This window comes from Mycteria americana, chromosome 2 (genome assembly GCF_035582795.1).
Source record: "Mycteria americana isolate JAX WOST 10 ecotype Jacksonville Zoo and Gardens chromosome 2, USCA_MyAme_1.0, whole genome shotgun sequence".
In the NCBI taxonomy this organism is placed as follows: domain Eukaryota; kingdom Metazoa; phylum Chordata; class Aves; order Ciconiiformes; family Ciconiidae; genus Mycteria; species Mycteria americana.
Window position 1 is genome coordinate 152263770 of NC_134366.1, and position 27619 is coordinate 152291388.

General features: G+C 44.7%; 1 protein-coding gene across 1 annotated transcript in view; it reads left to right on the forward strand.

Moving 5' to 3' along the window:
- GRHL2 (grainyhead like transcription factor 2) overlaps nt 1–14221 on the forward strand; it is a 55444-nt gene extending 41223 nt beyond the window's left edge. The window contains exons 13-16 of the mRNA XM_075495473.1: nt 259–353; nt 5992–6077; nt 12270–12334; nt 13576–14221. Coding sequence (XP_075351588.1) covers nt 259–353; nt 5992–6077; nt 12270–12334; nt 13576–13690 — 361 coding nt within the window. The 3' untranslated portion in view covers nt 13691–14221. The remainder of the gene's footprint in view (nt 1–258; nt 354–5991; nt 6078–12269; nt 12335–13575) is intronic.
- Nucleotides 14222–27619: the final 13398 nt, after the last annotated feature.

Genomic DNA, 27619 nt, shown 5'->3' on the forward strand with positions numbered 1-27619 from the left:
GTTTTCAAAATAGTGTGTAACATTGGAGCGTATTTTCCTGTCACCTGTCCCAGACAGTCAGTCTGGGCAATTTGAGAGGCCTGGAGAGTTCAGATAAGCATCAAAAGCTAAATCCTTGCAGTTTCTGGTCTGGTGCTACTTGAGTAGCTAGTGGGGTTTTTGCCAGAGTACAAAGTGAGCCATGACTGCTGCTGTTGTCTCCTCTCCTGCTGGGAGCACAGTTTTACCGTGACATGGTCCCTGTTGTGTGTTTTCTAGTAGCAGTGTCCTGGTCAAAAGGATGTTCCGGCCTGTGGAGGAGGAGTTTGGTCCATCCCCTTTGAAACAAATGAAAGAAGAAGGCCTGAAAAGAGGTAACAGTCAATTCTTAGCAGTTAAAAATAATGCTGTGGGACTCATGCCCTCAAGCTGGGAAGGGCAGGTACGGCTTGGACCAAGTCAGTTGTTTGATGCTAGTGCAAATGTGGGGTAGATGGCAGAAAAGATCATTATACCTGCCAGTATACAACGAGGCATTTTAACAGATGCTAGTAATGATTTAAAAGCAGAAAAGAAAAAAAAAGGACTGTGCTATCTCAAGAAGGGATCAGGACACAAATGTATGTAAAATATAAAAAAGCTAGAAAGTTTCTTGATCCTTGGCCAAGCTGCATAGTTCATAAATGTTCCAGTAGCAAATCTGTGGTTGTCTATTTTTAACTTTTGCTCATCTTTTCTGTGCTGGCTGGGATCACAAGCAAATATGCAAGATGCACTGGGTGAAATACAGAGACCTTACACAGGCAAGCTCCTGCTGACTGCAGAGTGAGATTAGCCTGAATAAAAGCTCGGAAATTTCCTACCCGATTAGAAATATAAGGCATGGAGAGACATCTTCCAGCAGACCTAACTGAATTGTTTGAGAGTTTGTTTCCCTTAATTGTTTTTACTGCCCTGAGTGAATATTATTACAGTCACGTTTCATGTTATACCAGTCCAACTCCTGTTTTCCAGTCTGCTACAGTGAAGCATAAGTTGAGTAACATTGAAGCAATGGTTTAGGTGGAGCTGTTAAACCTTTGCACTGAAGGTAAGGATGAGCAGATGGTGGTTTTGTCCACAAAATCTGCTTTGTGTACAGTCACTTCCAGTGCAGTGCTATAGGTGATAACTTCCTACGCTGCCAGTTAGACACCCTGGAGAATATTTGCCATTCCTTCAGTCTCATGAGTTCTGTCATGTAAGTTTATTGGAGGCTCCAGGGGTTTGGCCAACTTATATAACTTGCAAATGTTTTGAGATTCACCCATCAGTTTTGTGAGACGACAAAGCAACAAGGTACAGAAGTGAGCTCAATTGTTCTTAGCTGCACCATTTGTAAGACTCGTTTGAGCTTTATAGAAACAACTTCCCATGAGCCTGCATTTGCAAAGTTTCTCTGTTGGTTAGGGTGGCTTGCTTGAACCAGGGGAAGCATACAAGATTACAGGATGGAGACTAATATCTTCCTGGAATAAATGTGAACATATTCTTCTTTTAATTAAATCTTCAATTAATTATGTGAGGTCAGCACTGACCACAAACTTGTACCTGGTTGACTCAAGGCCTTGACCAAATTCACATTATCAGGGCTCCATCAAGCAGAAGGGGACAGCCACAAGGGCTACATAAGGAACTGTCATTTCCTGCAATTTCACCTGGGTTTCCCAGCTGGAAGCCTGGAGAGTTGCCTGCAAGGAGTTATTGACTTGCTTTGATTATTCCTGTCCTTTGCTGTGGTAAGTTGTTTTAATATCATTCAGGACTTGCAACCATTTCAAGGGGAAGATTTGAAAGAAAAAAAAAAGTTTTTCAACTGGTGGCAAAACTATATTAAATAATTAAATCCAGGAGAGGCACAGAACCAGAGAAGCTGGAGGATGCTTTCTTCACATCCCCTTCCTGTTCAGTGTTTCTCTCAACTTGGACTATGCTGGCTGGAGGCCAAGCCTCTTCCAGCGTGGCCTTTGCTCTGGTGAACTTCCTGCCATCGGGAACCCTGCATCTGGGATTGTGCTGATGGAGCGCAGCTCAGCTGAATCTGCCTTTTTGACAGATTCAGCGCAGAATAGGCTGAATCTGCCTATTTGACAATACTACCTTTGCCACAGGAGTCACCAGGTATTAAAAAGTTCTGCTGTTTTTCCCAGGCTTAGCAACACTAGAAGCTTTTTTTCTTCCGGATTTATTTGGTACAGCAGAATCAATAACTCCTAGAGAGCAGGTATAGATGGGGCACTGGTGTAACGTTTGAGAGAGAGCAGGTCTGATATGTGAAAATATGCATTAAGAGCAATGTAATCCCAGGTGGCTCATTATCAGAGCAGTGCAGGTAAGTAGCACCCAGTGAGAAGTCCAAGCCCAGCTGAAGAACTGAAGTGACAGTGTGTGGCCTCACCTCTGCCTGATGGACCTAATTGTAATACTGTCCGGTGGAAGCAAAAGTATTAAGGGGCAGCCTTCAAGAGAACAGGTCTGAAGGGGTTTGCAAGCCATTGGTAAAACAAGGTTCATATTCTCATGCAGGTAGCTGCGTCTTTGTGAATTATTCTTTCATCTCCTTGACCTCTAAGGCAGGTACAAGTGCCCAACACAGAAATGTAAAGTATGTTAATCTGTACCAAGTGTGCAGCGCAGCTAGTTACTTGGCTAGACTTCTGGCCTTTTCCTGTTTTGAGTTCTCAGTAGGAGTTTTCAAATCACTTTCCCTTTCAGATTTCATAGGGAGTTTCCCTTTAATTATAAATCCAGCAGCTGCGTTACAGATCAGGGAGATTTCCAGTCCTGTAGTTCTCAGCTTGAAGAAAGTAATATTTTTGTCTAGCTTTTGTCTTTCAGGAAAGTCATGTTAAACTGCTCTGAAACATTTTGGATTCATAACAGTCAGGGTTTTGTGAACCACCCCTGTGGAGGACAGCATTCACTCTGTCATCTAGGGAATTTGTGCCTAGGCAATTAGTGAAAACTCCAAATGTGGGAAAGGAAAGCCAGGTCACAGCTACCAGCCCTACTTTCCTTGACTGAAAAATGCCACAAATCCATCCAGAGACCACTTTACAAAGACTGTAGTCATTGCTCATAGAGTGTCAGTCGCAGCATTGGTAATGCCTGTGCTCACACCTTCTTAGTGGCCCAAGTCTTACTGTCCCGTCATGTCCTTAGTTTCATTTTTGCCACATGTCTGTTGCTTGTCTTCTGCCTTGGCAGATTTGCCAAGGGAGAGCCAAGCTGTTAACACTTTTAAAAGAGGTATCTAACATTGTTCTTCTGCGTTCATGCTTAAATCCTCAGTTCAGTGGCCTGGCTTCCAAAAATCTCCTAGGTGCAACAACCTCCCTTGCCTTCAGCAAAGGCTGGTTGCCACTCTGCAATTTTGTGAATCAGGGCTATTTCTTAAGTAACTAAAGGTAAATTTGTCACCCCCATCTTTTGCAATTCTTTTTAACATCTAAAGATTAAGGACTACGGTAGGTTTCAATGCTGGTAAGAAGATTAAGAACTGAGGTCACGTAGTGTAAAGGGCAGACAAATTTGAATTAATCTTTTAACTTTCAATCAAAAATAGCTCATTACCTGCCACAAGATCTGTGGCCCCCCCCCCCCCATTGCAATCTGTACTATTAAAGTGAGCCCATCTAGATGCCATGAACATGGTGACAGTAGGATCAGAGGGCATAAGTACGAGTTGTGTCACATCGTCAGAGTCATGGCTTGGCATTCAGTGGCAATGCTGCTGAACCCAATGGAGCCGTGGCAGCCCCTTTCCCTCGGCCCTGGCTGTGCCTCCTGCTGCGGGCCAGCCGGCCTTCTCCCCGCGGTTATGCCAGCACGAAGGCTTGTGGGGCTGCATTGTACGCTGAAGCAGGGACCTGATCTGTCTGAAGAACAACTCAGAAAAAAAGAGTTGTTTTTGCACTCACATCTGCTGTTTGAAGAGAGTTCATCGTCCAGGAAAATTCATTGAGACAGGCCAGAGTAACAGAGCATAAGGGCAGGCATGAGACAGGGGCTTCCTAAGGCATCAGTGTCATCAGAAGTCGTTTATAGAAAAGTGCCCTAGTGAATCAAAGCTGGGATTTTCACACCTGTTGGGGGAAAGAAAAAAACAACAACCCCCCATATGTTTACTAATCCTGGCTCTCTGTGTGTATAGTAGTGATTCAAGTTCCCCGTTATCCTTGTAATGGATCCTTCATTCAGCGTAACATTGCCTGACACGCCAAGCACAACAGAGAGATTTAAAGCTCAGCACTTGGATTGTATAATGTCCCAAACTTTAACCTCAGACCAAGTGATTTTTTGTTCCTTTCAGATGCATTTGTAATTATTAAGGCTGGCAGAGGTCCAGATTTTTGAAAAGCCAGGAGTTACAGGACAGCCCTCTAGTCACAAGAGAAGAATTACTGAATTAATAAAAGTGTTAGTACAGGTAAAATTAGCACTTTGAGCGAGTGCTTGCTCATGCAAATAAACCTATCAGACCCAACAAAATTTAACTACTGATGTGGATTTTTTTTGTTCTCTTGTAGTCTTATATATTTAGGTTGTGACCCGAAGTTCTCTCAGCTTCAAAGTCCTTTAAAAGGACACTCTCAGGCAGGTCCCAAAGAATTACCAAAATGTAGGTGAAAAGGATGTGGCTGTGTGTGCCTGTGGTAGCAGTTTTGTGGCTCGTACTTCTGAACTAAAGATCCAAAACCCACCATTGTCCTGCACATCTGGTTTTTAGACCAAGACAGGGGACTGATCTGCAAATGGGCCTGCGTTCACCCTGAGTCTTGACCTGAGAATTAGCTTCCGAACAATTGCTTCTGTATTAAAAATACCATCATTTCTGTTGGTTCATCTGCAAGTCATCTATTGAATTACCTGGTGAAGATACCTTTTGGACCACAACAATTAGCAGTTTCAAAAGATATCTTTTTCTGTCTACCAAAAAAAAAAAAAAAAAAAGATTATTAGCAATGTAGTTTGTCACACAGACATAAAATACTGAACAGTGCATGTGTATTTGTACCTAACGTGCAGCACTGCTATTTGAAGGCAGTTTATTTAGGGAACAAAATAAATTGCAGAACATCTTATTTAACCTGCTACTTTATCAGAGTCATGTGAGATTACACCTAAAACACTTCTCTAGTGTTTATGTTTATTCACTTTGTAGCTGTCTGCTTTGCTTTTGCCATGTAACAGCAAGTTTCCTCTTTTTACCGTGCAAATCAGAGAGGGGAGAACAAGCTAGAGAAGGCAGGGCACTGCGCCTGTGAACCACTAAGACCCAGCAGGACATCTGAGGTAGGAAGAGGAGATTTTCAGGAGTACAAATGGCATTTGGGTACCTGAGCAGGGGTGGGCACGCAGGTAAATGCCTGACTGCCAGCTGTGCTTTTGAATGTCTTCCCTGTAAAGTCTCAAATTACTTTGGACTTGTTCTTTCCAGTGTTTAATTTCAGACTGGCCAGGCCCATTTGCAGTCATCCACATAGTAATGTCAAAGAGAACTATTTCTTTTCCTTTTTGTTGGTGTTGCTCTCAAAGGCTCAGCTAAATGCAAACCAGACTTGCCCTTTCTGAATGTCCTTTCCCAGCCTTTTGGATGAAGCCTGGAGAGGTGCAAGCCGAGACAGGTTTAGGAAGACCTAGCTTGTGTGTTTTGTCCTATGATCCGGGGACAGGGCCCCAGTGCTTTTTAGTTTCTCTTATTTCAGTAAATGGAGGTTTAAATTCTTGAAGATACAGATTCCTCACATTAAATTTGCTGAATTTTCTTTGTGTGTTTTCAAAGCAACTATGATGTGTCTTCCATGTTTAGATCACTGATGATATGAGAGTACATTTTTTTTAAGTGCAAACCATCTTCAGCACTTAATTTTATCTGTCATGGATTAGTATTTGTTTTTCTACTCAGTGTGGAGTGTTTTGTCTCTTCAATTTACTGAACCTGCTCCAAGTTTGACTTTTTTTCTGTTTCAGTGCTTTTGTATGTGAGGAAGGAGACAGATGAGGTGTTTGATGCTTTGATGCTGAAATCACCCACAGTAAAGGGGCTAATGGAAGCGGTAAGTATCCGATGTCCTCACATTGTTTGTCTTTCTTGGCAAGAAAATCTCAGGCTTTCAATGTATTGTTGAGGTAAAACATAATATAAAGATGAAGTTATTCTCAAATACATTTAAAGCGTTTCATAAAGGCTTTCTGGAGCACACCTCTGAAATGCTGGCATGTTCCGAATTCAGTGCTGTCAGCAGGTTGCTGGGATTAATTTGTGTCACAGAGCTGATTTATGGGAGACCTGAGCCTTGAGGAATGGTGGTAATTAACCAGTGTCAGGGAAGCATAGAGGTGCAGGCTTCATTTTCTGAAATGCTTCTTTCTGAACTGATGATTCAGAGCCTGTTGAATCTTCTGTAATGCCCATTGGTGTGTTCACAACCATCTTTTAAAGAAGAGGCCCAAGGATGCACTGTTTCCATGTGAATTTCATATGGCTTTTGTGCAACTGCTGTTCCAGCATATGAGGCAGTTGCTGAGGCAATGCAGACTAGACTTTCATACCTCCTGTCTCAAATTCCTTCTCTAGCCCTCGCTCCCAGAGTGCCCTACCTACCAGCCTGCCTCTTTGCTGCTTCTTTGACTCGAGTTTTTGCTTGTTACCCATTAGCTGTGATCCTGAGTGGCTATTTCCACATTTAATCCTGCTTATATGAGCTGATGGCTAGTTGATGTGTGAAATTTGGTGAGGGAAGAGTTAAGAAGCAACCACTTATCTCACTGCTTTAGTGGGGGTACTAATGTGAGATTGACATGTGGGATGCTAAGTTGATTTCCAGCCTTGGTTACATGTAGGAGAGAAGATGGGAAGGGATGAAAGTGTCCCTAGAGAACTCAGCTGAGTGCTAGAAGTGTGTATATTCATACTCTCATAAAACTGTCACAGTGTCTTGTTGCATGTACTGGACACTTCAAATGCAGTAAAGATTGAGTTATTTGGTCAATATTTGGCCAGTAGCAGAAGGCAAAAAAATATTTGTGGGTTAGTGAAGTTGTTTAAAGCACCTATTCAGATCAGAGTATCTCTGAGGAGAGTCAGCTGCATTCTAAGGATGTTCTAACTGTGCTTTTACCGATACTGTTTGTTAGCTGTAACTGCAGATCAGGTGTTAGGCAGAACACACATATATAATAAAAGCCAGGCTTTGCTTGAAGAGGCTGCAGTCTGATTCACGATAAGCTGTAACACGATTTCATCTTGTCTTTGTATGGAAGTTAAAAGTATGTTATAATTCTTCCATAACCCTTCGAGCTAACATGAATGTTTTATCTCCAGTAGTCTGTGCTTCTCCATGCCTGTTCTCCAGCCACTGTGTAACATAAAAACAAAGCTGGTGCAGAAGCAGGAAAGGTTTCTGCATACCTCTGTCAGCACAGCTGCTGACTCAGTGGCATGTTTTCAGCACCAGAGAAATCTGATCTATTGTAAAATGTCCCAGTTCACTGCAAGGAACACATTCAGAAAATTTTAATTCTCTTTGGTACGATATTGTGGATAAATCAATGCCAAAAAGCTGTCAAACTGCATATTCTTAAATACTCTCTCTACAGTCGTTACAGCAAATCATGTAATTTTGTAATTGTGCACATCCTAAATGCTCAGTTCTAAACTCAGTACTAAGAACTTAGAAACTGAGACTCTGAATATTATAGAGCCCCAGATCTGAAAGACAGCACCAATGATCCTGAATCATGCCCTCCTTCTCTGTTTATGGATTTTACTTTTTTTGTTGTTGTTGTTAATCACTATTACTGGTCTGTGGCTTTCTCCTAATTTTCCATGATTAATTATATTGTTTTCTCAGATACTATGTTTATTTTATTCTCTTGTATACCCCCATTCCAAATGAACAATTAGATTCCTTCTCAGATTTCTTTCTTCTGGCAAATATCTAGAGGTCTCAGGTTTCAGAGATATAGTGCATCTCAGAAAGTGATGCAAATATTTGGTTTTTAAGATGTTTGCATCCTACACTAGTCAGTCCTGATCAACAGAAAATAGTGGAACAATTGCCCATCACAAAACATCACACATATGTGGTAACTGACCAGCTCTAAATCCTGCTCTCAGCCTGATCCAAAGTCAGGTTAACTCTGTGGATCTCAGTAGGTACCCCAGTCTTGCATTGTGCAGAAACACATATTTATTCAAATTACAGAAGGCGATCTAAATTGGGAAATTCAAGTATCTCCCAAAGTCTTTCTAAAATTGAAAGCTAACAGCTGAGCTCAATAGAGCTTGCTTAGACCAAAGTTTATTAAATACCGGTCTATGTATGTGTCCTTCCAACCTTCTGTAGGGCAACAGACTGGACCATTCCATAGAAATAAGTTGGCAAAGATGTTTTCCTACGTGCCTTGACCACCCCAGATGTTGCCCTTTCTATATTCCTGACCCCAGCAGAGAAAGCATTTCTGGTGGCTTGTGCAATCAGATATGTGCTACAGACAAACCTACCATGCCAGGGGACTGCAGCCCAAAGGGACACCCAGACTGTTATTTTAGTGCCACTCTGAAGGCTGTCCCACTGCTTCAGGCATCCTAAGGGAAGGAAAGAATTCTCTGCTCAGAAGATTGAAAAATGGACAATGGAGATGATAAAGGAAAATATTCCTCCAAATAAAGATATCTTTTAAAAATTTATTGTAGCCTGCTTGGGGTAAGATGAGAAATCCTGTTGTTTTATATAGAAGTTGGCAGTAGTGGTGTTCCCCCTGAGTTGGCAACAAACGTGTTTCAGAAGAGGGTGTTAAGTGAGATGCCCTAGCAGATGCTAGCTCTCTGCTTTCTCAGATTCTGCAGCAGGACTTAGCACATTTGCACTGGAGACTTGTTTTCTGAGCCTGTGAGGGGGAGGCTCTCCCATACCCCCACTTTGAGCCTTGCTTCCACAGCTCGCCGTTTGGTATAATTGGTTGAATCCTTAGGGGTTCCTGAGAAATGTGCTTATTCAGTCAGCTGGAAGTCTTTCGCAAAGCTCACTAATCCCCGCATGTTATATAAGACCTACACCTGTCACAGGCAGTGTGACAGGCAAGGCTTTCTCAGCCCTACCTCTCATAGCTTATGTAGGAAGTGGTGTCCCAGAGTCCCAAACCACTTTGAACAACATTTGGAATGCGTGAGTGTTAGGTATCCCAAATATCCTAGGGAAGTTTTATGCTGGAATGTGCAGAATGCTGTATATTAGCTGCTATTAAACCTCCTTGGCACAGGCATGTTTCTCCCTGCTTGTTTATTTGCATGGAGTCAGTGAAAAGTGTCTTCAAGTACTGATCTTTACAATATCACTAGGCTTCAGAGTTAACAACCCAGAGAGGAAGGTATACTGTTTCCTCATGTTCGCACAGTTGTGACATTTTCTGCAGTTTCAGGTTGCAGTTTTTCTCTGATGCCTGTTACGAAGGATTTTTTTCAACAACCTGATGAAATGGAGCCATTTTTATTATTGCTTTACACGAAAGCTTAAATTTAGGGGTACAACAAAACCACAGATACAAAGTTCAGTACCAGATTGCTTATCTGACGTAATTCTATTCATGGTAAGCAAAGCTAGAGGGTAAGAAAGAATAAAAGGAGAACATGAAAGTTTCTCTGAGAACTTCTCTAAGACAGTCAAGATTTGCCCTCACAGTGTGGCACCTGGGTACCCCAGAGGAGTCATCAGCCTCAGGTCAGGCAGCTGCCCTCCATGGGCAGCACAGGATGAGGCATCGAAGGAAGGGAGACTTGGAAAGATGGTGGTAGACAGGGGTAGAGTGTGAGTGAGGGGCAAGGTGTGGGTACCTACACAAGTGCTTCTGGCCAGAGGTAGGTGATGCCTTCTACTGGGGATCCTGCCCATAGGTCCTCCCTTGGATTTATGTGCATAGGCTGGGTCAGGCATTCACGAAGGCTAGGTGGGGCAGCCTGTCCCACCTGTCGTGGAGAGTAGCTGGAATAGGTTAGGACATCCCACACAGGGATATGGCAAACCCTGTGTTTGAGTCACCCTTGTTCTGCCCTGTTTGGAGCAAAGACTTGAACTTGCTCCAGATAAGCTGAGTATGTTATGGAACTTCTTTGTAGGATGCATTTCCACCCTGTGCATGTGGTTACGTAGCTTTTCCATAGGCTACACAGAGCCTTTTGCATACGCTACATAGAGCTCAGAGTGAAAAAGATTGGTTTTATAGTCTGATAGTGAGGATTCTTGTGTGAGATATAAGACAAGTGGGGTGAAGCCCCTTTTCTCATAAATGTGCAAAGTGGACCACTGCCCACAGCAGGGAGAGTGTGACCGTACAGCATATGAGCTTGCGCAGCCTTGATGCTGAATTAGGCCTCTCTCAAGGCAGGTGGGAACATGGAACCAGGACTATCATCAGTATCTCCAGCACCATATCCAGAAGGGCAGGGAAACATGTTGGTGCAAGTAAAACTGAAGTAGCAAATACAACCCACAATTTAATTTGTATTTTGTTCTCTGCTAGGTGCAAAACTTCGAGAGTGGATGGGTCTGGTGTACTTTGTCAGTTACTCCTTATTTACATCCTCCCCTTTCTGTTAGCCACAGATGTATGCTGTGGTCAGAGGAAACTGTTTGCAGTGTAAAAGAAGTTTTATTGATTCTTCAAAATCTTGGAGTTATGCTATACTTTTTAAGTACAAAATTCTGTCTTAGGTAAGATGACAATTATACAAGTATAGGTGATGTAGGCAAGTATAGGCTAATTAATTCTTTCTCTTAGAGAATCGTGGCTCTCTGGACAGGAGCTGTGCTTGGGGTTCAACCTGTGGGTGTTTGAATCTGTCCTTGGTGCTGAGTTTATCTATTGCTTTCTTTCCATTTTCTATTTCATGACAATTGCTTTAATTTACTTCTCTAAAATATCACTTTTTCTCAAGAGAAGTCTGAATGCAAACACAAAGACAGGATTTTACAGTGACTGAGGTTTGGCAGTCTTTAAATGGATTTTTAATTGTGCATTTCAGTTCTCTAATGCAGAAGATAAATAGTCAGCTATTTAGCTGCAACTTCATTTCACCTGGGAAGAGCAGGAAACTTACTTTGGTTGGCAGTAGAGTACCACAGAACATTAATCACTGGCAAAAAGTCATTTTTCCATAATTAGTTTGCCTTTTGGGACAATCCTCTTCTAACATATGAACCGAGAGACCTGTTCCCTCAAAGAAGAGTCATAATTTGGAAAGGAAGCCTGGCTCAGACGGAGGGCTCAGGGACACTGTCTCCACGAGCACACCACAGGCTTGCTGCAGAATGAATGTCCAAAAAAGTTACTAATACACTGCTGCAAAGCAATGCCAAAGCATCCCAGTGAAGTGCTCGTTAGTGAAGTGTTGGTAATTTGTCAGCTAAGTAGTTCTTCCTTCAAAAGTTTTCCTATATTTTCTGCTTTATCATTTTCGTAGCTGGCAAGAAGTTTGTTTTAGAAGTCCTTTACCTTGTTAACACTTCTCTGTGGCATCTCATCTTGTTATCTGTACACTCAGATGATGTTTTGTGAGTCACATAGTGTTCTCATTTTGCCACCCTAGTAACTAGACTGAGTCACCTCCCCAACAGTACAGAAGCTTCCTAATCCTGTGTGTAGCATGTTTGTAGCCCTCCCACAGTAAAAGGTACCTTGAAGATACTTTTCAGACAAAAGAAGTACCATGGAGGGTCCTGTTAGCTTAACAAACCTTGAAATGCCATTGAGAAATAGAAATATGCACATTTTTCTTCTTGATCCATCAATCCATCAGCTCCTGTTGTGTTGCTACTCATCTGCCTTCTGCCCAGTGGAAGAAGCCTTTGCTTCCATGAGCTCAGAGAATCAGAATAAGAAATGGCAGAAAGGTGGCTGATCAGATTGAAATTCCCTGGTAAACTCTGAAGCTGGGAAGAGTGTTGACTCCTTGAGCAGAGCAGTAGGAGATGCTGAGGCAGTTTTGATGACTCACACCCTATGAAAACTATAGTCTCCAAGTTTCTGGATGGAAATGATTGTCGGTTTTTGATCAAGATGTTTAGGATTATTCCTCCCTGAATCATCCTTAAATGAAGCTATGGTCTGGTTGCAAGTGACCTTTCTGTATAGCTGTCCTGTCAAAGTTTGCGGAGATAGTGTTTCAATGCCTTATGTAAAGTGAGAGGTGATAATTTCATATTTCTCATTAGTCTTTAATGATATTTCTTTTATTTTTATGATTTCAGATCTCTGAGAAATATGGGCTGCCAGTTGAAAAGATTGCAAAACTTTATAAGAAGAGCAAAAAGGGGTAAGTAAACTAACTAACTATGGGCTACTGCAGGATCCTTTAGAAGTATTCAGAGATCCTAACTATGCTTGGGGCCTCATGATGTTGGGCAGTATAAACACTTTTAGGAGACATGCCCATACACTTGAAATCTTAATGTCTATGGAGACAGCAAGGGGTGGCAGAGGAGGAAACATGAATCTCCAGTCTGTGTCTGACCAGTATTCATAGGCTTACTGTGAAGAAACAGAGTTTGTGTTTGGAAAATGGATAAAGTCTGTTTTGTAGACTATATGCTTAATAACATCGTGGAGTGCTAGCACGGGAGAGGTGCAGCCTGTGCTGTGAATGTGGTATGGAGTTTCCCTGCAGTGTTAGGAAGAAGTAAGCCACTGTCCGAATCTGAAAGGCAGGCAGGGAGGCAATGTTTGCTGCAGGGGTTTCAGCTGAGTAAATTTAGACTTGAGCATCACAGCTGTGATTTTAGAATAGCTAGGCTGCTACTCCTTGCCATAAATCTAAATCTCTCCACTTTAACTTTTTTTATTTCTAAATAACCACAATATTGTAGTGATATAATTTTAAATCAGTCATTTATTTTCAGCTGTAACTCTAGCTTAGGGCATTGTTTTGTCTGGGGATTTCTTTAGCTTTTGAGAAGACAGGTGAAACTTCTCCCATTTTGCTTCCTTCTAACACTGTTTCCAAGTGATATGTTTGTTGGAAGAAACACTTTACAGTAAAGAGTGAGGAAAACATTCATAAACACTTCTAATAGTTGTTGATATTCTCACATCCAAGCTGAGTTCTAGGCCTGTGAGCTGTGCGCAAAGCACATATTACATTCCTTCCCCATGTTAGTGACTCACACCACAGAGGTGCAGCAGCTCATGCGGCGTGGCTGAGGAGCAGCACGGAGGTGTACCTGGGGGAGCCAACACCAGGCATGGGAAACGCCAGCTAGCTGGGTCTGCCAGGGGTCTGGAGTGCAGCTCACCTTGTCGGCAGCTTAAGTGGGTTAACATCCCAGCACTGGCATGCTTCTTACCTTAACTACTTTGGCAAGGAGCAGCCTCTAATCCAAAGACTATAAGGGACTATGGGGCAGATGTGGATGATGATTCCCACTGTTGTCCCTGTACTGGCATGTGCTGGAGTCTGGTTTTGCATTTGTAGTGAAGCGAGCACGTGTAGTGGAGTGCATGGCTTTCCCTTTCAGTGTCCTGGTACATAAAAATATTGATTTGTGCCTTTGTCACCAGTATCTTGGTAAACATGGATGACAACATTATTGAGCACTACTCCAATGAGGACACATTCATCCTGCACATGGAGAGCATGGTTGAAGGCTTCAAGATCACACTGACAGAGATCTAGCCTCAGGCGGAGCCTGTTTGTAAGGAACCACAGCATTTCATCCTTCTTGGAAAGCAGAAGATTCCCTGGGAACTTGACAGATGTTGATCAGAGAAACTGTTACAAGACTGCTTTGAAAATACTGTCCATTCTGCATGTGTGCACCCACTGCATATATAGGCTTGGGTTCGTCAAGCACAAGGCCACTCATGTTAACCTGGTCCCTTATTTATTGTCCCCCACTCTCTAGTGTACAAGCAGTTATCAGCCCCCAGATTTGTAAACAGATGACCCACTGCAAATGTGAAATGCAGCATTTTAATCCATACTTTAGTGTGGATAAGCTCATTCTAAAACATGTTATGGAACCATGCTGGTCTAGTTTCAGAAATCTGGTGTAAATCACTTTACCAGTAGTTCTCTCCATCATTGCTAAAAAACTGGCGCAGTGCTAAAGATGGGGAAAGTGGCTGACAGAGTTCACTTGCTCAGACCGACCCATATCTCTCTATAGTGTATAGTCTTGCCAAATACCTCTGGTAGTTCTCAGCACATAGCAATGAGGACTTGTAAGTAAGGCATTCAGCTACAAATGTCATTTGTAAGTAAATGGTAAAGAAACCATTTTAACCTTGTATATAATGTTTATAATATGCAATAATATATTTTAACTACTGTATGTGGGCATGTTTACTGCCACTATGTTTTTGTATGTATTGGGTTTAGGGTTTAACAGAGTCTTTCCTAGAGGATTAGATTGCTGCAATCTGTTACGGAGTGTGTACTGAGAAGCTGATAACTGCATCTGCACTCATATGCTCCACCCTTGCCCACCCAGTTTTATACTGAAATATTGGAGCAAACCGTGCTACACGGTCTGGATTACTCTGGCACAATTACTTGGGACCCATCTTAGGTGCCCAAGTGCCAGCTGTAGATACCTGAGTGTCCCATCCAGCCGTCACCAAATCCAAGAGACACCATGTGTCTGCCGTCTGGTGTGCCTAGAGGTACAGAAGGGACTTCTGCCTGTTCTGTTGATGAAGTGGAGGCTCTCAAAGTGGGCTTTTCTCAAGCCTGTGGACGGAAAGGTGCTTTCCACAGCAGGCTGCTCATTAAAGCATTCCTCTAGACTGTAAGAAACAGGACTTCAAACTCTTCTTCTTAAGGGTACTTGCTCTTGTATCTCCATTGAATGATTCTGTTTTGGTTCCTAGGACAGTTGGGTGAAGTATAAACCTGGGCTTGATGTAAATATTGTATCGAAGCTGGAACAATTTTACCAGTGGAGACTGAGTATCCCACAACTGAGGTGTGCAGATAGGTCTCTCTCACAAGGGCTGGATCCGAACCCAAGTTAAACTACAAGGTTATCCCATCAAATTCCACCCCTGTCTCATGAATTCTGTGAAGAGAGAAAGTTGCAGGCTAAAATCATACCAGGAAAGGGGTTCAAGGCCTGAATGTCCCTAGCGCATCCACGCCCAGCACCTCTCTCTCTCCTTTCCAGCTCCTCTGGCTATCAGACAGCTCCTCACTCAGCATATAATCCTGTGAGTTTCAGACGCAAGCATTTTATTCTCTATGCATTGTATGTGGGTCCGGTGTGACAGACAGAAAAGTGGGTCCTGTCCTACATGCAGCCTTTAGAGTTTATTTATTTTTTTTCTTTCTGAAGTCTTTTTTTCGTTTAGTCATAGAATCTTTTTTTATTCAGTGGTTAATAGTGTAAAGAAACACTGCCTAGTTTAACAGGGCTCATTCTGTAGTGTTCTGAGCTGTGTGGAGCTATTTACATTCAAGCAAAGTAGCTGGCATAGCTGACCAATCTGATTTGGTCATGTTTTTGCATGAATTGTCATGCAAGCTCTTGCACACTTTCTGAACTTCATTAGCAATAGCATCCCATTAAAATCTGTACTTCAAATAGAAGTGTTAGGTACCTGTCAAAGTTTCTGTGGGACCAGAACCTATAAAAAGTTCAAGCTGTTAGCGTCAGGGCTAACACACCCCAAATCCACATGTGTCTGCAAAGCAAAGTGTCTGTTCTGTCTTCCTTCCTCCCTCCCTCCCTCCCTCCCTCTTCTTTTGTCACGTGCTCTTTCTCCTTCTGATGCAGAGTTTTGTAGTCATTCCATTATCTTTTTATAAACATGTACTCTAGCAAAGATGCTTTTGCTACCCCGCTCAAGAGCAGACATCCTGGGAATAAAGGGGATTTATGGTGGTTCAGTTTGTTTCTATGTGACTCAGGCTCAGATAAAAAGTCTATGCAGACTTAGCCCAGATACTTTTTTCCTAAAGAAAAAAGAGGACAGTTTTGGCAGGTGGCATTAGGAACTGGAACCAGCCCAAAGGACTGGTGAGCAGTGGTGTTAGTTCTTGTATTTCTCTGTTGTTTGATGGTGTTTGGGATCCTAAGGACGTTAGGTGGGATCTCTCAGTTGGTCATGATGTCTGGGCAGAAGCTGCAGGTGAAGCATAGGAGTAAACGTACGCAGGAGTTGAGCCCTGGTTCTGCCCCAGCAAACCTGCCATCCAGGCTCTCTTACAGGGAATGTCTGTGGTGTCTGGGGCTGGCCCAGGTTGGGATGTGCTGCGTTAAGAGAGGACAGTGAGAATTTGGGGTTCACAGAGAAGGACAGGGCTGTCCTGGCAGCACCAGAACTCAGGTTAATGGGACATTCTTGTCTTACACATGGGTGGAGATGAGCTGGGATCTGTTGGATGCTGCAGCATCCTGCACTGAGGAGCAATGTAGGATCAGTGAGAAGTGTAATGCTCCAGAAAATACTGGGGCTTAAGGAGCTATCTTTCCATTACCGTTTTAGGAGCTTTCAGTCAGGCACTGTCCAGGGAAGGAAAGTTCCTTCCAAGATTAACTGAAAGCTTTTCTAAATACATCTTAAAGCTTGCGAATTCCTGATACAAGAGAGCTGATACTCCTGCCTTTATTTCCTTCTTACAGTCTCAATGAAGGTAGCAGGGTTGAGGAAGATGAGTAGGATTTACCCTGATGGTAAGATTATTTTATACTAACTAGAGCTAGTTAAGGATGGTCTCCCTTAACTTTGTCTGCCAGGCTCTGAGGGCTTTGTTTCTCTGCTCCAGATGCAGATGCATCGCAAGCACATAAGAGCACATTACAAAGAGCACATCACCCTGCACTCCTTCAGTTGTAGTTACAGCATCAGCTGCTGGAGGAGCACTGAACCTTGGATGCTGGTCGTGGCAAGCTACAAGCTCTCAGGGTTCACCTTGTTGGTCAAAAACAGGCCATCAAAGTGGTGGGGAAGGGCCAGTACGAGTAATGCAAACATGAGCAGTGGCCTGCCTCACGCCCTGCTTGATTCAAAAGTCTTGAGGAGTACAAAGTGCTTGCATGTATATTGTTTAAAATATACATGCTGCTTTTGTTTAATGAAAAATATTGATTAATGCTGGATCTTCCAAATATTATGAGTTAAATGGAAGTAAGATTTGGCTACTGTTCAGCAGGGGACAGGAATGTCTGCCTTGCCTCCTTTTGTCTCTTTGTGGCACTGCTGTGGTTGTTTATTTAAAGGAACAAAACTCTCATTTCCTTTCTTTCTTCAAGACAGCAGTCTTGAATCTTAACTAGTGCAACCTGAAGGGTGGCTTGCTGCTCGACTCATTTTCCCTATGAAGAATTAGAGCAGTGCAGTGTCTGTAGATGTTGTGTTTCAAAAGACTCTGATAGAGATGTGCAAAAGGAGAATAGTCTTCTAAGCTCTAATTTTGATTCCCACTACAGGTTTGGCATTATGTCCGTCCATCTGATGTTTTATTTTGAAACCCCCAAATCTCAAATTTTAGTTTCTTTCTACACAGTCAGGTGCTGATATCCCCCAAATAAAGTGCCGTGAAGCTTTGTTGATGTACGGTGATATCCCTGTCAAGACATTTTGGAGGATTTTTACCACTGAATGTAAACTACAAAGAAAAGAACTTTTTTTTTCCTATGTGTCCTCTATCATGAAGTTTTTGGTCAATGGAATCCGAGATCAAGTGTCTTTTTTGTATATTTTCCTCTTTCAATCTATGGATTGTTTAAATGTTGTAAATTAATTCAAACAATTAGTAAAAACTAAACTCTCCAGCTGTCAGATATGCTGTATATTGATTGATATGGAACTGGAAAGGAGTATCTTAGGACTTTTAAAATGTAAAGCTTATGAAATGTTTTTATTCTCTTCCATTTCCTATGAATTGAGACAAGATACAAACAAGAACGTTTGTGCCAAAGTTTGTGACAAGTCCTCTTTCTGGCAAACAAGGAAACTTTATGTATAAATAGTGTGCTTTTATATTAAGAAAATAGCTCATGTAACTTAATAGTGTTGCAACTGGGAGAGGGGTTTGATAAACTGTAAATACAGTTATTTTATTTTTTGTACATTTTTAAGAAGGAAAAAAATAAATATTCCTATGTATAAGATAATATTTCTGTTGCTGTGGTGTGTATTACTACATACTGGGGATTGAGTTCCTACTTCTGAGCCCAGAAAACTTTTCAAAAAGAAGAAAATAGAAATTCATTCTACCGAGAAAACAAGAACAGAGACTGAAAAAGATAATCACCAAAGCATGGGTTCAATGACTGGCCTGGTAGACAGGGATGTTGTCTACCCGGACTTCAGTAAGGCTTTTGACCCAGTCTCCCATAAGATCCTTGCAGAGAAGATGATGATGTACAGGCTGGATGAACAGTGAGGTGGATTGAAGACTGTCTGAATGCCTGGGCCCACAGGGTGGTGATCAGTGGCATGAAGGCCACTGCTGGGGGCCAGTGACTAGTGGTGTGCCCCAGGGGTCAATACCAGGTCCAGTCCTGTTCAATATCTTCATTAATGACCTGGATGATGGGGCAGTGTGTACCTTCAGCAAGTTTGTTGGTGACACAAAACTGAGAGGTGTGGCTGATAGGCCAGAGGGTTGTGCTGCCATCCAGAGGAACCTCAACAGGCTGGAGAAATGGGCCGGCAAGAACCTCATGATGTTCAGCAAGGGGAAGTGCAAAGTCCTGCACCTGGGAAGGAACAATCCCATGCACCAGTACATGCTGGGGACTGCCCAGCTGGAAAGCAGCTCTGCAGAAAAGGACCTGGGAGTTCTGGTGGACACCAGGTTGAACCAATGTGCTCTTGCAGCAAAGAAGGCTGATGGTATGCTGGGCTGCATTAGACAAAGCATTGCCAGCAGGCCGAGGGAGGTGATCTTTATTCAGCACTGGTGAGGCCACACCTGCTGGAGTCCTGTGCCCAGTTCTGGGCTCTGCAGTACAAGAGAGACATGGACATACTGGAGAGAGTCCAACAAAGGGCCACTAACCTACTGAAGGGATGGGAGCACCTCTCCTATGAAGACAGGCTGAGAGAGCTGGGACTGTTCAGCCTGGAGAAGAGAAGGCTCTGGAGAGATATTTATCAGTGTGTACAAATGAAGGGAAGGTGCAAAGAGCATGGAGCCAGGCTCTTCTCAGTGGTGCCCAGTGACAGGACCAGAGGCAATGGGCACACACTGAAACACAGGAGGTTCCCTCTGAACATCAGGAAACACTTTTTTACTGTGAGGGTGACCAAGCACTGGCACAGATTGCCCAGAGAGGTTGTGGAGTCTCCATCCTTGGAGATACTTAAAAGCTGCCTGGACACAGTCCTGGGCAACTGGCTCTAGGTGCCCCTGCTTGAGCAAGGGGGCTGGACCAGATGGCCTCCAGAGGTCCCTTCCAACCTCAACCATTCTGTGATTCTGTGACATGTTGGAGCGTCCTGGGAACCTGGCTGGAAGCGCTGGCACTAACATCTTTGTGAGTCCAGGGCACCTGGGATGAGATCCTTACCCGTATCTGCTCCTGCTGTGCCCTGCGTGCCCAAAGCACTGAAGTATACCTGGCCATGCATCTTGCAGTTAAACATTTTCATCAACCATTTTATTCTCCACCAGTTGACTTCGTCTTTTCAAACAAGAATCCAGGAGGTGAGAACACCTAAGTGGGAAATTGCTTGGGAAAGCATTTGCCTCAGCAAAGGGAGGCTGCCCGAGCAGTGGCGGGGCAGCCCTGTCTTACCGTGGGGTTGAGAAGTTCAGTGCTCCTGCTGAGGGCAAGTCCTGAGTGAGACAAGCTGCCATGCAAGAGCCAGCCCCTGAGATCTCCTCTCTTGTGTCAGACAGAGACCACACCTGGGCAATGAGGAAAGAAGTTAATTCACCTGAAATGTCTTGGCCAGTGGAGTGTTGACTCCAAGAGCCCAGCTTCCTCCAGCCCTTCCCCATCCGCACCCAAGCAAAACTCATCCAGTCGTGCCCAGCTCTAAGAGCCTTTTCACAGCCACCAAAGGTTTTAAAAAAAGGCTTTCCCTGTGTGCTTGGCATTTTCTAATAATTTTGAAAAGTATTTGTCAGCTGTTTGTGATACAACAGGAGAGCTAGGCACTAAGCGCTCCGTAGCTTGGCATGTATGACCAACTAACCAAGAGCAGAAGAGGTCTTCCCAGATGCACCGGAAACCACAGAGACCCGTTCCTCTCCCACCACACGCTCTTTGCCCTGATGACGGTCTCCAGCGCAGCCTGTGTTCCCTTGCCAGCCCATCTGCAGTCAGCACCTGAGCTACAGCAGAAACCAAAAGCCATGGGTATATAATGCCATGTATATAGATGTATATATATGCATCTGATGGCAGCTGTGGGACTGGCTGCAGTTCGCTGGTGCTGGTAGCCCCCATGGACAAGCTCACAGCTCCAGGTGCCATCCCTGCCACCACAACTCCTCAGTCCAGCAGGTTGTGGGGAGTTTCTTGGGGGCTTTGCCTGGACAAGCAGTGTGGGGTGAGCCAGGACCAGCTCCCGTGGGGCTCTTTAAAGTAATCACCTTTCCTGGGCACTGCCTGCGATAGAGGTTTAATTGTGTCGATAGGAAGTCATTTTACTGAGTGGCTCTTAAAATGTGGATGCTTTAATGGCTGAGTGGTTGGAAGTGCTCTGTCTGCAAGGCTGCGGAGGAGCAAGGAGAAGCGTGTCGGCTGATGGGAACCGCTGCACCCACAGCATGCTCAAAGGCCAGGCCGTTTCTGGCGTGGTTGAGCGAGGGTTTAGCAAGGTGACTGACAAGGTCTTTAAGAAAAACTGACCCTCTCCTAGGAGAGGGGAGCAAAACACCCCTCCTCTAGCTCTTGACAGAATCTTTAGGGGACTCAATGGGGCAGCAAAGCTGTGTTTTTCAGCACCTTTCCAAGCTTTCATCGCGATTTGTGCTGCCAAAACCAGTGATTGACTCCAGAGCATGCTCTTTGCCAGATGGGGCCAGACCCAGGGCTCGCAAGCCAGTGAGCTGCAGGGTCTCAGGTCCCTTCCTCCCGAAGCGGTAGGAGGGACAGTCCCGGGTTGCCAGGGTGCAACGTGCTCGAGTGCCCGGTGGTGGCCACCACTCTGCGCTGGGAGCCCGTCCTGGGAGAGAAGCCTTGGGCTTTGCACAGCGAGATGCACGGGCCAGCAAAGGTGGTAAATGGAGGATTTTAGCATCCCGATGCAAATAAACACCTCCTTACACTTCTGCCTTTTTTACGCCTTAATGCTAAATCATATTATGGCCCTAATGGGAGGGCGAGGGGAACCTGTCACAGGGACCCTGGCACACTGGAAGCCCGTGTAATAAAGCCAGTTTGGAGGTGCACTGAGCGCGCAGGGTGCCTGCGTGATGTAACTGAAGCTCCATCCAGGCTCCAGCCTGTTTCAAGCCCATATTAATGTGCAATTCCACAAATAGTCTGGGGTTTTTTTTAATCTCAAGAGGAAATAGGCATTGGTTTCAGTTAACTTCCAGAGGGATTTAAACTACTTTTAGCTCCCTGGTGCTAATCCCAACTCCAAATTTAACCCAGGTAAAAGTCTGAGGAGCTTAAGGAGCACAGGAGCGCGAGCCAGCCCCCTCCAGAGCCCGGCTGAGGCTGGCAGGAGCCCCTGCTGCAAGGGGCTCTGCTGCTGCCCCATGAGCTGCGTCTCAGAGCAGCTAACCACAGCTACCACCCTACCAACCTGTGGTCCCTCCCCACATCGTGCCCCCCCAATGGTTTGCCAGTCATTCGGGGATAATAAAACACCCTAAACCTGGAGAGGGATTTATCTATGGCAGGGAAAGCGTCCATCAGCCAGCTAGGCTGGCCTTTCCAGCTGCAGAGGACCAGGGCTCTCAGCCTTGTGCTGTCCTTCCTTTGCTTTTATAAACCACTCCACGTTATCTCGCCCCGTGCCTGGCTGCAGGCTTTAGCCGCTGGATGAAAAACTGTATTAGCGGCGAGCCCAGCCGGCTGCAACGTGCCAGCACAGGGCCCATGCACGGCTTAAGCCCTCGCTAAGCCCTTGAAATTGGCTTGCCCAGCCACTGCCCCTTTGCCCGTGGCGGCGAGCGGGCCGGGGGCTGCGAGGACAGCAGGCAAAGGCTTCTCCGAGGTTTGCTCACCAGACCATGGGGCTACATGAGGCTTTAAGGCTCCAGTGTGAAGGGAGTAACAGCACATGGCACATCATAGCTAGCTGCAGCAGAATATTTATTAGTAGGGAAGAACATTTAGGGGATTTCAGTAGGAGAATTTGTTTGAACCGCCGGTACCCACCATACATTGGTTTTCATCAAGATTGTTCAAGGTTACATATTTATATAAGAAAACAAAAAAAATTCATATTAGGTGCAATCAGTAATTCCAGTATGAAAAAGCACCATGTCACAAAACAGTTTACAATACAAAAGTCTTCAAAATCTAACATTTAAAAACAATATTTGTTCAACAGTAATAACAATACAGTAAAAAAATTCTTATTTCCCTTCAAACAATACTGCTTATATATTTTGGCACTGAAAAAGAAACTATCACAAACGAGCCTTTTTAACCACACAATGCTGTTTTGTGAGTGTCTATATAACAAGGAAAAACATGCTTTTGAAGTCAGTCATTTTGCCAGGTGCAGTTTGAACTGCTTTCTCCATTAAAAAGAAAAAAAACTAAAAGAAAAAAACCTCCTAAGCTGCAGCATGTCTTGTCTTTTGGCCCAGGACACGATCTGGAGAAGCATCTCTCTCAGACTCAATCCATTGAGTACATCAGCCCTGCCCAAAAGGCTGGATCCGAGCCCCTCTTCCCCTCCAAACCCGACAAGAAGTGTAGACCTAAGCCCCCAAAATGGTCCCGTCTTTTAGGGACTGACCCCAAGTTCTCACTATATTAAGCACCCCAATAAGGTTCTGACCCCAGGCTCTTCTTTGCTTTAATTGCTTAGTTCCTCAAAATTTTAGTTAATTAATTTTAAAGTCACTTGCACAAATGGTCTTAAAATGCGAACCCATCAGTTTTGTCCTGGTATAGCCAGCAGTCCCAAGGAAAACGGCGGGTGCACGTGGCTGAGCTAAGGGATAAGGAAGCCTGACGCTGGGGCCAGCGGGGTGCTGCAAGTGGGACCCCCCAGCTGGGTCTCCTCCTGGGGCCGAGACCGGCACACAGCGCGGGAGTGGGAAGCTTGAATCTGAGAGAGGGAAAGACAGAAAGCTAGACTTTTCAGGAAGAATTAAGGTTCTGCTCAAAACTGACCCCTATTAAAACAAGAACGCAGGTACTATGCTCCGGGTGAAACACCGGTGCCTGTGTGCAGCTATGACGGCCCTTGAAAAAGGCTGATTCTAGTGAACATGCAGTCCTTGGTGCTATCTCTAAAAGCTGAACGATAACAAAAAAACCCTCATTTTAAATAGTTTTTACATCTTACATCAAAGATGCCACTACGAAAACACAATAGTATCACACATTAATTAGTACAGTCTTAAAGATGCAAACCAACGCTGGTTAAGACTCCCATACATTCTGCATATCATATGTACAGAAGAGAATAGCTTCTCGAGAGGAGAGGACAGTCATAGAGAGAAAATCGTCTGGTTTTTTTTCTGAGTACATTGCATAATACAAATACATTATCAGCATAAGAAAACTTTACTCTGACACTAAGAGTTCAAGAAAGGTCCTAACTGGAAGTTAATAGCCGGGGGAGTGGTGCACGAGCTGGGGGGCACAAAACACATACACAACTCTCCGCCAAATTCTCCGTCTCCTCCGATGGCCTGATCATCTGCTTCCATTTTACCGGGTAGGTTTAACGCGTCGCTCCGCGGGTACATGCTCCCAAAGCATGCAACAGCACAGGGACAAATCCCGAGAGCTGCCCTCAGTCTTCCTGAAGGCAGCTCGCCTCTAGATGTCCTTTCCGTGGGCTTTGCCTGGCTGAGAACTGGCTGGAGACTCAGGATATCACCAGATGAGCTTACAACAGAATCAGGGGGAAAAATTAACACATCACGATAGCTATAGGCAACTACACACAGGACACTAACTATTCTAGACAGCCATAAGAAAACTATGCGGACCAAATTAATTTAATTCATAGTTGTCCCTCCTTTCTGAGTTGTAAAAGTCTTCCTTAGGATATGTAGGTTTGCTTACAAAGCATTCATCTAGAGAGGTATCTAATTTTGCCAAGACACAGGATATGCTGAACTCCATGCTGCTGCAGTTAGTCTGCCCGTGGTAGCTTATTTAAAGTTAGATTAGTATCTCTACTCTACGATGCAATGCAGAAACAGCCTGAGGGAACAGAGATGAGAAAGCTCTCCCTGTGGAGTGGTCATGGACTTAAATGGGAACTGGGCACTTGGCTCCATTCAGCTTTTGGCCATGGTTTATCTCAATTTATTACTCTCTACAGCATCAAAAATATCTGCCCAAATTTATGCAAACAAATGCATAACTCTTTACTTTTGCATCCATCACATCATTCACTCGGCAATACTTAAAAATCAAAAGGTATCAAGTGCTTCTGTCAGAAGAGGCCAATATTGGTCACCTCAGGTTCAGGAGCGAAATAAAACTGAATATACAAATATTAATGACAAGACTGCGAGGACGGAATTGAATGAGCAAGCGGAAGCGATAAGCATAGTGAAATGCAGCTCAATCTGTCTCCTTGCAGCAAATGTGCAGACAAAAATAATCCCTAACGTAATTAAGCACTTCATTTTTACCAGGCACAGTGAGGCCACCTCGCTAGTAATTGCTCAGGCAGCTCCGCTCTAGGGATCGTTGGGACTTTTGCTAGCGTATGAGCTAAACGACTGGCAGGGCTGAGTCTAAGAGGATCCAAAATAAATAAATAATTCACAAACACAACTAAAACACGCATAAGGAAATTAAATGCAAAATACCAAAGAAACGTGATCTTGTAGAGCATTCATATGACTAACATGGAGCACAATGTCTTTAGTAAGCTTCCTTAGACCCTTATCAGATTGAAACTCTGGTTTTGTTTTTTCTTTTTCTCCCAGATACTAATACAAACTATTTGGTTGCCCTGGAAATGGGAATAAGCTAATGACAGGAAATAAAAAGGTGGTGGTGGCAAGGAACTGCAAGTTCTCCCCCAAACAACTGCATAGGACCCATTAATCTTCCCTCTGAGCGCAGCCAATTAACAGCACAAACGAAGCTTAGAATCTAAGAGGATTTTCTCAGGTGGGTTTTACTGATCACCATCATCCCGTTCGGTGGGGGAACACGAGGCCAACCCTGATACCGCTGAAACCCCCGTCCCCAGGGAGGAGAAAACCAGAGGTCACACCCTGGACATGTGTTTTTGACAGATGGCAGGAAAAGTTTCCGCCTGACATTACTGCGCCAAAATTATCTCTTGGTCCACAGCATCTGGGTGCTGCAGGCAGCATCGGGGCACCGCAGGCTGAATGGCGATGCATAGGAAGATACTGCTCCTGCCTGGAAGAAATCGGCGCTCTGTGGAATGACCCATGGGAGCGGAGAGCGAGCCCCGGTCAGGTTCAGCCTGCAGTGCATCACAAACACAGACACGGTAATGAAAACCACATTGTTCCAGAGGTTCAGTGTGTTCTTGAGACGTTTAATACTGCCGTTACTTAATAGTAGGAAATAAATAGTGTGGTTGGCAAGGTACACACAGGAGGACCAAAGGCTGGGAACCAAATCAGAAGCTGTTCCATCTAAGTGCATCAAGCCTGGCTCCTCCAGATGTCGAGGGCTGGTGTTTGTTATTCATTCACACAGGGGGTAGGGATGGCAACCAGGAGGTGGGCACGAAGCCGCGGAGAGCCGGACACCCTGAGCGCCTGCCCTGGGAAGGTGAGAACATCTTTGGTATAAGGTCAGGGCAAGAGGGGAAGATCTAAGACGTGACTCAGCTGCGCAGGAGGTGAACACCGCGGAGAGGGTGGCTGATGTGTGCTTCGAGATCTGGGAAGCACTCAGCAGGCTGAATAAGCTCAGATGACCAACGCTGTGGCAGGACCCAGAGTCCCCAGCCTCAGCACACGGTGCCATGGGGACGAAGCAGCCCAGGAGGTCCCATGGACTGAGCTGGTGCAGAGGAGCTATTCCGTGCTGAGTATTGCTAAGGGGCTTTCACCTTGCGAATGCAGACCCTGATCGAAAGGCAGTGATGTCTCTTACAGTTTTTCATTTCTCTAGTCTTTTCACATTGTTGACTACAACCCAAGCTCTTTTTTGCCTTGTTTATTGTGCATTAGTCAGCATTTTACACGTGATAGCTTAATCCCAACTATACATACTAAAATAACACGACCTGTGGGAGCAATGAGGAAATCAAGTCTGTACATTGCAATAAGCCCCTCACATCTGGCCTTTCCGGCTGTTACTTGTTAATATATGGAGAGTGTATCTGAAAAGCTTTATATCTTATCCTGTGAAAATCCTTACCCCTGAAACAACTTCTCGGTATGGATGATTTTGAAGCAACAGCAGGAAAAGCCAGGCTGGAATAAGGGGTGCTGCTGAGACAGCCATGGTAGCCAGGGATGGTTTCTGCAAGCGATGAGGAGGTTGACTTTGCGTCCGACCGATTGTTCTACTGCTGTGAATGCAGAGGCACCTAACGGCTCCTGCAGCCCCTCAACGGTGGTCCCGATTTCTAGTGTCACCGCTTTCCCTGCCAATTTACAAACCCTGCTGCTTTTTCCCTCTGTGTGCTTAAAACGCAGCTGTTCTCCTCACCTTCCCCAGCCTGCAAAATGGCACCTAGGCTTTGAGAGTCAAACGGAGCTTCCCCTTCTTGTCTACCATGACCGGGAAGAAAGGTCCCGCAGGCAATGTTTTGCCCTCAGTTACACTTCGGAAACGCCTTACGCTCCTCCTGGGAGCTGTTTGTGCGACTCCTAACAGAGGCATGGCGAGCAGCTCTGTTGCTCGTGTGTAAGAAAGAGCAGAGTTATTCCACTCCTGCAGCTCCGTGTTCATGCTGAAGGTATTTAGAAGTGTATTTTGTCAGTGCCCCTGACTGAATACACAGCAGACAGGGCTGCTGAGCTAGAAGGTGCCATTTCTGGTCTAGCCCTGTCTCAGAGCACATCACACCGCGAGTCTGACATATCACTGCTTTGTGTCTTATCTGCCTGCTGCACAGGCAATGGAAAACTCGGCATGCGGCTCTGAGCATTGCTCGGCTGTCTGACGCTTGCCAAGTTTCCCTGCATTTCCAAGCACAAGTTCTGCCCACGATACCAAGGAAACCGACTTCCCCCACTTTAAGACTCCTACGTGAGATCCCACCCAGTAAGACACAGAGCAAAGAATGCATCCAAACGCTTGTGCAAAGGGAAGGTGAAAGATTCTTCTCCACCGGTCTTGCACCAGTTACCTGCCACCTAACTCCTGAGCCCAAGGACCGCCTCGCCAGGAAACCGAGGGAGCACCATGAGAAAGACAAAAGGAGGTGCTGGCGTAGCGGGCGTTCAGGAGGTCTTGTCCAGCCCTCCCCTCCCCTCGTTTCACTTGGCGCTTGGACGCTAGGCTTCAAAAGGAAACTCTTTTGAAGGATGCCTCCTTTATCCTGACTGTACTATATT